Source organism: Pseudorasbora parva, chromosome 15 (assembly GCF_024679245.1).
Source record: "Pseudorasbora parva isolate DD20220531a chromosome 15, ASM2467924v1, whole genome shotgun sequence".
Lineage (NCBI taxonomy): Eukaryota > Metazoa > Chordata > Actinopteri > Cypriniformes > Gobionidae > Pseudorasbora > Pseudorasbora parva.
The window spans coordinates 5,377,118-5,390,275 of NC_090186.1; the positions used below are offsets into that span (position 1 = coordinate 5,377,118).

General features: G+C 35.8%; 1 protein-coding gene across 5 annotated transcripts in view; it reads left to right on the top strand.

The window, feature by feature from the left end:
* Positions 1-13,158, top strand: part of cracd (capping protein inhibiting regulator of actin dynamics) — a 39,791-nt gene that overhangs the window by 15,745 nt on the left and 10,888 nt on the right. For 3 of the 5 annotated variants that reach the window (XM_067416851.1, XM_067416852.1, XM_067416855.1), the window contains 3 exons: positions 10,694-10,862; positions 10,975-11,104; positions 11,307-11,468. In XM_067416851.1, coding sequence (XP_067272952.1) covers positions 10,694-10,862; positions 10,975-11,104; positions 11,307-11,468 — 461 coding nt within the window. Of the gene's footprint in view, positions 1-10,690; positions 10,863-10,974; positions 11,105-11,306; positions 11,469-13,158 lie in introns of all 5 variants that reach the window. The other 2 variants (XM_067416853.1, XM_067416854.1) reach the window with 2 other exon arrangements.

Consider the following 13,158-nt stretch of genomic DNA (forward strand, 5'->3'; position numbering starts at 1 on the left):
AATCTTAATCTTATTCATTAAACTCACAAACCCCAGTCTGGGAAACCTTGACGTAATGCAATATTTAATGCACTTCATGGTGTTGATAACAAAGAATGGAATATATTTTCCTTCTCTTTGTATTTTTATGTCAACAAGATTATTCTACTCAAATCAATGTGATAAACAAGTTAGGTCAAATGTAATCTAAAGGTAATCCAACAGATTATATTATTTTAAATACATAATGTAATGGATTACGATCCTAACTAGAATTTTTGTAACCGATTACAATTTGCAGATAATCTACCCAGCTCTGGCTGTGCATGAGAATCAACACAGAAGGCAACATCATGATATTAATATATACATATAAATACATATATACATATGTGATTGGTAAATGCATTTATGTTGCCTCTTAGGGAAAAATCCTTCAGATGCATGTTCTCCTTTGCAGTGGAAAGATTACTTAATCAATGGCAATTCTTCTAAGATAGCATTTTGAAAGTTTGCCGTTTAGTCAAGCTTTCCTTCACAAAAGCCATCCAGTTTGGGGTCGGTAAGATTGTTTCATGGTTTTGTCTCTTATGTTCACTGCATTTATTTTGATCAAAATACAGAATAAGTATATTATTACAATTTAAAAATCAAAAATGTTCTATTGGCAAATAGAAACAATAGATAGCAAAGCTGATCAACTTCATTACTCCAGTTTTCAGTGTCACATGATTAAAATAAAAAAAAACACCCAAAAAGAATTTACAAAAAATTGTTGCCTTAAATTTAAGTACAAACAACTTGGATGTTTAAGTAATTTCAACTTAAAGTACATTAAACTGACTTAAAATATTTAACTTCTACAAACAAAAAGTTAAAGTTAAATGTTTTTCTGCGCTGATTTGGTGGTTAAGAAACATTTCTTATCATTATTATCAATGTTGAAAACAGTTGTGCTGCTTAACATTTTTTAGAAACCATGGATGTTTTACGGGAAAAACATTCAAAATAACATTTTATTAGATAATAAGATTTCTATGTCTGTTGGAAATAGTAACTTATTGCACCATAAATGCCTTTACTATAACTTTTGATCAATTTAACGCATTCTTGCTGAATAAAACTATTCATTTTATTTTTTTATCTTTATCTTACTGACCCCAAACTTTTGTCACTAACTTTATCTGCTGCAGATGATCACTTATAGCACAGCATCATCTTTCATACATTTTATCTGCATTATTTAAATCTCTTCATGAGGGGCATTATGGGATCTCTAATGACTAATAATAATGAGTTGCGTAGCTTTTAGGTTCAGGAGTCACAGGGGCACTATTCCAGAAATCCACTTAGCCCATTTTATAGCCCACAGGTTAGTTCAAATACAGACAGGCCTGGGCTAGAACTGTTTGTAATGATGGTTAGAGCAGCTCTTGGTTATATAGGTCAGTCTGTACCATTGAACTTCAGCAAGTGAGGTAAATTAGCACTGTAGCAGCTAGAGCTAATTTAGCCGCTAACCTACTGTAGGTCTGCTGCAGCCTTTCTGTTTGTCTGGGGTGTTTTCATTGTTTTCCTGCTGCAGTGCACTTCTGCCATCGTTGTTTTGTCTGGAGCTTCATTAATGTGCACAACACAAGCAAGATCATCTGCTAACATGTGCATGCGGGCCAGAACATGACGAATACACACGGTTTGGACCACGTGTACAAACACATCTGGACTAGCATCACAAACAGACAAAGACACACTGATCCGTTCACGCAGCAGCTGAGCCTGCGTTTAGACAGTGAAACTTTCAGGATGACCGTGGGAGCCGTTAGAGGACACTGTCTTCTCACACAAAGAGACTTGAGGATGACGCAAGACTGCAATCATTTACAGTTTGCTGTGTTTAACAGTGCAATGCTGTGCTGCCAAAAGGTTTTGGTCTGCCAAAAGGTTTTGGTCTGCCAAAAGGAACGCAGCTTTTGAGGCAATATGTTTGGATGAACCAATGACAATAGTGGCATTTTAAATCTTGGCATTTTCTGCCTTGGCATTCTACATGAGCATATGTAAAATCCCAGAAGCAAAATATAAAAAACACCGTGCGCTTTATTTTAGGACTGACTGATATAAATTACATTATGTGCACATTATGCGTGAAAATATGAGTTGACTAAAATATAAAAAAGTACATGCTTTTTCTATATGCTCAGGGGTGCACATAAGTGCAGGTGTGCATGCACGACCAAAATAAAAAATGCACTGGTTAAATAAGTTCAGACCAACATTGTTGACAGCTGTAAATGCACAATCACCGCTTTAGATCGACTAACTGTAATGCCGTATAAGATTTCCATTTGAGCTGCAAAACACAAAGCTGTGACATTCACTGACGCGCTTCACACACGCCAGTTCATGAGAACGAGACTGGAAGACGTATGTGCACCTCTGTATATGCGGCATCCATTTTGCAGTAAGTCAGGGGTTCCATTAGCACAAGATGGTAGAAAAAGTGCTCTCTAAATAGCCATTAATTTTGATTATACACAGACTGCTGAACAGGCATATACAGTATATGATGCAGTAATGAGAGGTAAACTACACTACACAAACAACTGAGATGTCTCAACAGACAAGATACTCTGCATTTACACACTAATATACACACACTTCACTAAACAATTGCCTATTTTACATGCAATTCCATAACCCAGTGCTATTTTGTACAGTATTACATTATTATTATTAATAATATTTTGAATTATATTTTATATAGTTTTCATTTTAGTTTAAAGTTTGGCCATTTTATTAGCTTTTTTTATTTAACAGGTTAGGCACAATATGTAAGAATTTGTAATTAAAATATCCCAAAAGCACTAGAACAATGTTATATATTTTGTTGACTTGTGTACTTACATTATTCCAAATGTTTCCAATAATGTTTAAATCCAGAGAAATCAGCGATTTAAACCAGGACACGGACCGTGCGTCGCCGAACAATGACATCATACCCATGTTACCCTCGGTCTTTTTATTTTGTAGAAACCATGGAAACACCAAAGATGTTTTAATATATTATATGTTTTATTAGACAGGAGAGCAACTGTTTGGATCATTGATGGACAGAAACTAGTGATTGTTATATCAGCGAAATCAAGGCGTCATCAGGCTACGCCTTTGTTTTGAATAAGCGACCTCTAGTGGTGAAAAATGACATACTATGCCTTTAATAATAATATTTTTTAATTTAATTTAATTAGTATTATCATTTCAGAATTTTAACTTAAACATATTTATTTCAGTTAGTTGCCAATTAACATTTCTGAATTTTTAGTTTGTTTTTCATCTAATATTTACTTTTTGAATATAGTTTTACTTTTTTAACTTTAAAATTGCTAAAAATGCAATAAATTCTAATAAATAAGAATTCTATACAAATTTAAATTATTTACATATACCCTTTATAAATAAATAATATACAGTCAGATGATCATCACAAAAAAAACTCCCAACAGGTTTGTCAAGATATTATGCCATTTTGAAGGGGTTTATTTTGCAATAATGACCTGATTATTGTACATTATTACACTGATACTTAAATTAAACAATATATATATATTTCTATCGCAAATATATAACATGAGCAAAGATATGAGCGGTCAGTTATGCTGCAAACATGTAAAATAAGATGTTTGCACGCAAATTATGACTGAAGAGCATTATAACTGGGCACATATCCAGATTTATGTGTAAGCCAAGTAAAGTTTACAGTCCCAGTAAATTCTAAGGTTTTGATCTGCATGATTCTTAGCAAATCCCCATCACAGAGAACTAGACGGTCCCTTTATTTCAAACTAAGTGATGGCAAGAAATAAACCCATGACCAAAGGAAGACTGTATATGAGCTAAGCGATTATGATTATAATAAAAAAAGGGTTTTATGAAATAGCCCAGAAGGTAAGAAAGGGAAAGTGTCTCATGATCTCTCTAAAGCTGTTCTGTCGGCTATTTTTGTCATGTCCTCCTCCAGTTTTCTTTTTAGACTTGCACACATTTCATGACTCCCAAAGAGGCATGAAATCGCTCTCACGGACATTTTCCTGGACCGTTCCCACCTGGTGGAATGACCTGCCGATCTCAATTCGTGCTGCCGAGTCTGTAGCCATTTTTAAAAAACATCTTAAGACACATCTTTTCCAATTGCACTTTTCCTATTGCACTTGACCAATACAGAATAGCACTTACTGATCATATCTACGTCTCTCATCCGGATTTGTGCCTTCAGGCGGGTATGTTACATAGTTATCATAGCTACCAAAATCCAGTGTTCTGTATTTTGCGTACGTGAGTTTTTGCTGTCGATGGCTATTGCTGCGCGTTTAGCTAGAATGCCATACAAAACCAACCCATTGGGCCACTGAATCCGCATTAACGACAACAGTTGGGGCAACAGCCTTAGTCCTAATGGGTTGTTATCTTAGCTATCCAAATCCAGTGTTCTGTATTTTCCGTACGTGAGTATTTGTTGTAGCTGGCTATAAAAAAAAAAAAAAAAAAAAAAAAAAAAAAAAACAACAGTTGTGTACTGTGCTAATTAATTGAGATTTCTTACAGCTCTTACAGGTTGTTGGCTTTGTTTGTTTCGTTGCTTCTATTGCTCTACCCTTTTTTGTAAGTCGCTTTGGATAAAAGCGTCTGCTAAATGATTAAATGTAAATGTAAATGTAAATGCACACATGAACACATTAATGAGGAAAATACCTCTGAGTTCACGTTTATCCCCCTCTACTCTCGCTGCAGACAAAGCCCGTTGTTACCATGGCGACGGACGGTAAGGAGGCTAAGCTTGACGAGCAGGTAGAGGTAACAGTATCTGAAGGCCCAGGTAAACAAAAACAGAGTGAGGGTTTTTGGGCCTGCTCTTAAAGTGACAGTGCAGCACACTAAATGCACCATAGATTATTAGCACTGTCTCTTTAAGACCTGTGTGGTGTTTCATGGGTTACAAAAAACTTAAATAATTGTGTGCTGTGTCTGCTTGCCTGTGTGTCTTTCACTCGAAAATTACAATTTTGTAAATATTTACACACACTCATGTCAGTACTACAGTATATGAAGGCAACCCTCTACAATGTAAGTAAATCATTTGCATATGTGATTTATCTTTCACTCTGGGCGACAATATATCTATCATTAGAAATAATATCTATCATTAGCCCCTGGCTAATAAATTCTTAGATTTTACTCGCCAGTGTGTGTGTGTGTCTGTGTGTGTGTGTGTGTGTGTGTGTGTGTGTGTGTGTGTTAGAGGCTAAGTATAAGTTTAGCATAGATATATTTTCACTCACTGTACACTGACTGAGCACTTGAGAGTTTCGCTCTCTGTACTATTTCAGTTCAGCTCAATGGATGCTCAGCGTACCTGTATTTAACGTATCGTAAATTATAGTGTAAAGCGCACGACTCGCTGTTTCTCACACGCAAAGATCATGGAAATGATGTGACGTGTAAATTATATTCTTTGTTGTAATTTCCTGTAAAAAATAATATAATTAATTTGTAATTATTCAGCTTTTAAGAACAAGCAGGACATACGCCGGTTTCTCTAATAGTGGGCGGAGCTAATGGACAAACGCACTCATTGCACTCATTTATTTACGCCCTATTTTGATTTTAGCAAATCATTTTGAGCAATCACTGACAGCTGATTAATATTCATGAACCCAGCAGATCGTCAACCCTTAGTATTATTATTATTATTATCTTTAAATAATAATTACTATTGTCTTTTTATTTATTTATACAGAAACACTGATTGACCAACAATATCTTAAATATCATATATCAGAATATCAATATCTAGCACCGTCACCAGTCATAAGTTCAGTTAAAATGACAAATATTATTTAATTCAGGGTTACCAAGTTATGATTACCAAGTTATGATACCAAGTTAGGTTATGATTACTATAGTTCTATCATTAAATATTGCCTGATTATCATAAAATGATGCTTGATTGACTGATGTTAAGAGTGTACGTTCAGAGATTTAAAAAAAGCTGTGCAATTTTACAAAGATGAGCTAATTTGGTGGAGTCATATACACACCGATCAAGCATAACATTATGACCTAATATTGTGTTGGTGCCAAAACAGCCCTGACCCGTCGAGGGATGGACTCCTCTAGAGCCCTGAAGGTGTGCTGTGGCACCAAGATGTTAGCAGCAGATTCTTTAAGTCTGTAACTTGTGAGATGGGGCCTCCATGGATCGGACTTGCTATATCAGTCTGGCGACTAAGCTAAAAAAATTACTAGCCAATGGCGATTCTGTTGCCAAGGTGTGCGTAGAGGGTTCAATGCTTTATTTTAAAGATTCTCTTTAATGTAGTTTGCAATTACAATGATTGAGGAGACTGGCCCTTTTATTGCTAATTCTCTTATCCATGCAGCTGGGTGCCTAAATGTTCACCTTAAAGTCACAAGAACCACTTTTATGGTGCTTTTGTGTCTTTGAAAGCTCCAGTCCTCATTCATTGTAATTGCATAATTTCTCCTTTTATTGGAACGACATGAGGATGAGTAAATTATTTTCATTTCTGTGTGAATTAAAAGTCCCTTAAATATGACATAATCACGTGTTATTGTTGCAGTGCAGGGTTTACACACCTTTCCGTGTGAACCTTGTGCCCTCAAAACTCAATAACCACGTTTAACTACTAATGTCCCACGTGTGACTGATTTTATTATTTCCCTGCACGGCTGATGTGTGGCATGCTTTAGTTTGAGCTTTTTATGGATATATACAAACAAATGCACAGCTAACAAAAGGAACAGTGCCAATTATGTCATTTACGATAAATGTGTCCATGAGATTTGGAGGGGAACAGTCAGGTGCAGGTGTGCAGTACTTGCCGTGGGACAGAAAACAGGTTATCGGCTTTGCTGCACTAGTGAGATAGATGGTACAGCAAGAGTGCGAGGAGCAAGGTTGAGTGTTGTTAAGTGGGACGGACGTGAGTTTGAGCTTTTGTGAAGAAGTGAGAGGAACAGTCAGGTCTGAGTGAGTTTATTTAGCAGTACGGCGGACACTCATAGGAGCAGGAAGGCCGTATTTAAGTGTATAGTGGTTGTAGTATGGAGGAGACACACGGAGGGCTGTTTCTCTGGCTGAGTGGTGTCTACTCACATCATACGCATCAGTGATTGAGGACGCCTGCAGTACTGCATTGTGGGCCAGAGAAATTGAGTAGTAGCAGCTGGGAACAGATTGTGACTTGGATGAGGCTTTGAGGGGAAATGATGAGACAAAAATATGAGAAATCATGAAATCATAAAATCACTCAGTCATACTCACTTGTGAAGCAGTAAACTCTGGAACAATAATAACTTTAGGAATAACAGAAGTGGCCACTGGCAGCAGGTACACTCTGTAAAAATGCTGGACTAAAAACAACCCAAGTTGGGTTGAAAATGGACTAACCCCATAATTGGGTTGTTTTAACCCAGCGGTTGGGTTAAATGTTGCTTAAGACAACCCAATTGCTGGGTTAAAACAACCTTATCGCTAGGTTAGTCCATTTTCAACCCAACTTGGGTTGTTTTTAGTCCAGCATTTTTTAGAGTGACCAAACATCTTATACTTTCTTTGTTATTGCGCCATTGTGTTTTGAGCAGCAGCAACACACTTACTGTGTAACTCCACACTACTTTCCACTTTTAGCCTGTAACGGATCCACGCTGATCTCTAGCTGAATTTATCCACTCTGTGGTGTAGAGTGGCCATTTCACTTACACAGCTCCTAACACTCATGAGCCTTAGAAATGCACTCAAACACAAATACGGCCTGGAGATGTTTAATAATAATAGATTAAAAATAATAGACAAAAATCACACATACACATACATAACAGGAAGAAATTGAAAAATGAAGGTAGCTGATTGTCAAAGAAGAGAAACGTTGGTTTAAAAAAATTCTGATAAAGAAATTAATTTTATTCTTTTTAAAATTCAGATAAATGGCGTTCTTTTAAACTTTGTATCATGATACTATGTATCAAATCATTCTGAAAAAATGTTTTCTACACTGTAAAAAATATTTAGAAAAAAGTTACCTGGTTGCCTTAAAATTTTGAGTTAATACAATAAACATTTTTTGAGATTCGACAACCTTTATTAAAATATTATTAAAAGATTTTGTAAGCATATTGGGTAATTGTGTGTTATTTCTAATGATGCAGTGAAACATGTCAAATTGTGCTATTTTCATGATTTATCAAAAATTTTATGTGGTTCAGATACAAAAATATTTTGAGTTTCTATTAAACAAATTTCCTTCATTGTATCAACTCAAATTTTTAATTTCAATAAACTCAAAATTTTAAGGCAACCAGGTTACTTATACTTTTTAAAGTTAAACAAACAAAAACCAACACAATTTTTTTACAGTGTACAAAAAATATTTTTCAATATCGATAATAAGAAATGTCTCTTGAGCAGCAGATCATCACATTAGAATGATTTCTGAAGGATCATATGACACTGAAGACTGGAGTAATGATGCTGAACATTCAGCTTTGCCATAACTGCAAATAAATCCCGTTTTAAAATGTATTTAAATTAGTGCTGTCAAACAATTAATCCAAAATAAATGTTTGTGTTTACATAATATATGTGACCCTGGACCACAAAACCAGACATACAGGTCAATGTTCTGAAAGCTGAATAAATAAGCTTTCCATTAATGTGGTTTGTTACGACAGGATCATATTTGGCCAATATTTGAAAATCTGGAATCTGAGCGTGCAAAAAAATCTAAATATTGAGGAAATCGCCTTTAAAGTTGTCCACATGGAGTCCTTAGCAATGCATATAACTACTAATAATACATTTTATTATATATTTACGGAAGGAAATGTACAAAATATTTTCATGGAACATGATCTTTATATAATATGCTAATGACTTTTGGCATAAAAGAAAAATGAATCATTTTGACCCACACAATGTATTGTTGTTTATTGCCACAAATATAACCGTAAGACGCATAACTGGTTTTGTGGTCCAGGGTCACGTGTGTGTTTGCTGCGTATAATTATTATGTAAATACACCTAAATAATATATATATATATATATATATATATATATATATATATATATATATATATATATATATATATATATATATATATATATAGATATAGATACACACACACATGCAAATATTTCTTAAATATATACATATATGTGTGTATTCAAATATACATCACTATTCACAGTACACACATATATTATGTAAAATCAAACTTTTATTTTGGATGCGATTAATCATTTGACAGCCCTAATTTAAATAAAGTTTAAAATTGTAAAAATATTTCAAAATATAATTGTTTTTGCTGCATTTTTGATCAAATAAATCCTGCCTTGGTGAGCATAAGAGACTTATATAACTAATATTTGATTTGATATGTTTTATATGTACTTTTATTCATAAACAGTGCTTTCTGAGCTAGTCTTATCTCCGTAGCCTTTATGATTCCAAATAACTTTCTAATCTCAGGAAGTGTTGTGTCTCCAGCCCACTCCATACAAACCAAAGGTCCTTTGTCTTATCATGGGTTTAATGTCGTTACATGGGAACTGTATGATTCAGTCAGTCAGAGACACACTCCACACCTGCAGATTTCCACTTTAATTGGTAGGTTGCGAATTATTCTGTAAATTATTCTATAAAGATGTTTTTTGTACACATTAGGAATGATTTACTTTCATGCTTAATTGTTGTTAATAAAGCTCAGATTTAATTCTCAATTGGTATGTTGTCAACATAAGTAACGGAGAAAAGTCTTTTGTTAAGCAAAAGTAGTTTGTTTAGGATTAAATAGACCCCTTTGAGTTTCTAACTGTGTATAGCCATTTCCACAACACAAATCCATTCGAGCAGCTTTAAAAAGAATAGTGCCTTACAAAAATGACCCCTGTAATACCACTCCTGAAAATCTGCACACGGCGTGGTTTATTCTCGTAGCCTAAAGCATTATTTGAGTAATCTATTTAGATAAAAAGATTTGCAGTTGCTACATCCACGTGTCATATCCATGATTGCTAGTCACATGTGGATTGCGTGACTCACGCGACGCATAAGCATTCGCAAGAGTAATGTTTACATACAGGACGTAGATGCATTTACCCTTGCATTGTGTGTGCATTTGATTGGCTGGATTACTATCCATCTTAAATGCATCTTCCTTCAGTACAGTAAAGCCTCTCTCTTCTCAAAATTATGTTTAAATGCCACATCTGGTCACCATAATTATACATGGCTGTCCCAGGACAAGGACTTTCACATGAGTCCATAGCGTCTAATCTGTTCTGGTCCTCCATTTCATTAGCATTAATTAAAAATGCTCACATACTGTAAAAAATACTGTACACTCTAAAAATGCTGGGATAAAAACAACCCAAGTTGGGTTGAAAATGGACTAACCTAGCAATCAGGTTGATTTAACCCAACGGTTGAGTTGTTTTAACCCCGCAATTGAGTTGTTTTAACCCAGTGGTTGGGTTAAATGTTGCTTAAGACAACCTAATTGCTGGGTTAGTCCATTTTCAACCCAACTTGGGTTGTTTTTAGTCCTGTATGCTGCTTATATAGACAGCACTAGCACTAGCCGTTTACCGCTCATTGACTATTTATCACCATTCTTTGCCCCCACTTTTTTTAGCAGAGCGGCGACGGCAGGGCAAATTCCAGCCATTTCGCCGTCTATTTGGGAAGAAGAAAAGGAGGGAAGCAGAACGTGGGTTCGAGGGATCTGAACTTAAACCTAGCCATTCCACTGATGATATCTGCAATGGGGTGGCCACAGTTAACGAAGAGAACGATCAGTATTTAAGGTAACAACTTTAGCTGGGTGTGCCGTGCATAATCTATGCAAACTTGTGTACTTTAATTTGAGATGCAATCAGATGTGCTGTAATTAAAAAGTGTTTCTATCTGCGTTCACAGGGAGTTAAACACCCTAGGGTCCCGAGCCTTTTCACACGAGAGTGTATTCATCCCTGAGGAGTCAGAGAAGACACATCCAGGGCAGACAATGTCCCAGGAGAACGTTTCGGACAAAGTCAAGAACATTCAGGTGAAACTCTGAGCACAAATAGTATTAATAAAAATGCCCATGTTGCATCAGACACCACATTTTGACATTAGCATTACACCAGATTGACACATTTTCTTTTAGACATTTTTCAAGGTCATGGTCAAGAAATGCTTGTAACTTTAGGACTAAATGCTAAACCATTTGTTTTGTCCATTCTTTTACTCTATGCTTTTGTTGACAGAAGCAAATTGGACATAATATTAAATTTGGTCAGAGACCGCCATCACTTAGAAAGAGTGAGGGAGATGAAGGTAGCTCAGATGAGGAAGAGGTACCACAAAGTCCACTGAGGGTTCTTGCTCAGGTGGAGAATGAACCACAGGAGACTGAAGCCAAGGAAATAGTAAGTTAATCTCCAATTTTTTATCCACTACTTACATATAGTAACATAGTACTGCTATGTCAGTCACAATTGATATGCTACAAAGCAGTTAAAGATCAAATGTGACGATACCAGCATTTCCCTATAGCATTTTGAGTGCTGTTGAACGGATTCTTAAACAAATCTGATTGGCCGTTGTGTTCATGCGCTCAACATACAGTTTGTGAACCCCTTGCAGAATCTGTGAACGTGAATAATTTTAACAGAATAAGACGGATCATACAAAATGCATATTATTTTTTTATTGAGTACTGTCCTGATTAAGATATTTTACATAAAAGATGTTCACATACAGTCCACAAGATAAAACAAAAGCTGAATTTATAAAAATGACTTGTTCAAAAGTTTATGAACTCTTGATTCTTAATCCTCTGTGTGATTCCCTAATAATCCACGGCTGTGTGTGTGTGTGTGTGTGTGTGTGTCGTTCCCTGATGATCCACGGCTGTGTGTGTGTGTGTGTGTGTGTCGTTCCCTGATGATCCACGGCTGTGTGTGTGTGTGTGTGTGTGTGAGTGTGTCGTTCCCTGATGATCCACGGCTGTGTGTGTGTTTTGTGATGGTTGTTCTTAAGTCTCTTGTTTGTCCTGATCAGTTAAACTGACCAACATTCTTCAGAAAAATCCTCAAATACTTAATTTTTCCAGCATCTTTTGCATATTTTAACCTTTCCAGCAGTGACTGTATCATTCTGAGATCTGAGGACGATTGAGGGACTCAAACACAACTATTAAAAAAGGTTGAAACATTCAGTGATGCTCCAGAAGGAAACACGGCGCATTAAGAGCCGGGGGTGAAAACTTTTTGTAATTGAAGATCAAGGTACATTTACTTAATTTGTCTTCTGGGAAGCATGTAAGTATCTTCTGTTGCTTCCGAAAGGGCAGTACTAAATGTAAAAATTTTATATTTAAACAAAATCTGAAAAATGTGGACATCTTCATCCAGTTCATAAGTTTACACCCCCGACTCTTAATGTTTGCTTACACAGATACACACTGGAGTGTTTAAACACTGGCGTCTATCATTGTATATGTTAAGGATCTGCTGATATACGCCCGCTTTTAAACGCTCCTGAATCGTGTGTACACACACATATCTGTGTAAATGCTCCGTGAAGGTGTCAAAGATGTTTATTTACAACATGTTTTTGAAATGTTGACCATTGTAGCCAATCACAGGCATATATGTTGAGCGTGTTAACACAACGGCCAATCAGAAGTGTTTAAGAATCCGTTCAAATGCTGGTATCGTCACATTTTATCAGTAACCTTGCTGTTTCCATGCTCTAGTTAAGTTGCAGAACATTTGAATACCATGAGACTATCATTACATTAGCCACTTTTCCACCGCCACGCCGAACTGTTCTGAGAATGGTAAGCAGGGGTGGTAAGTAATCAAGTAAAAATACTTTGATACTTTACTTAAGTATTTTTTTCGGGGATCTGTACTTTACTTGAGTATATTTTATTTGCATCTACTTTTACTCTTACTCCACTACAATATTAAAGGCAAAGTTTACTTTTTACTCCAATACATTTCCCCATGCCCGCTCCAAGTATTAAGTATTTATTACACTTTATTTCCAAACCGGTCTGGTCATTCATGGATGATCCAGTCAGGTATAGACTTGGAAAAGCTGACAAGTCAG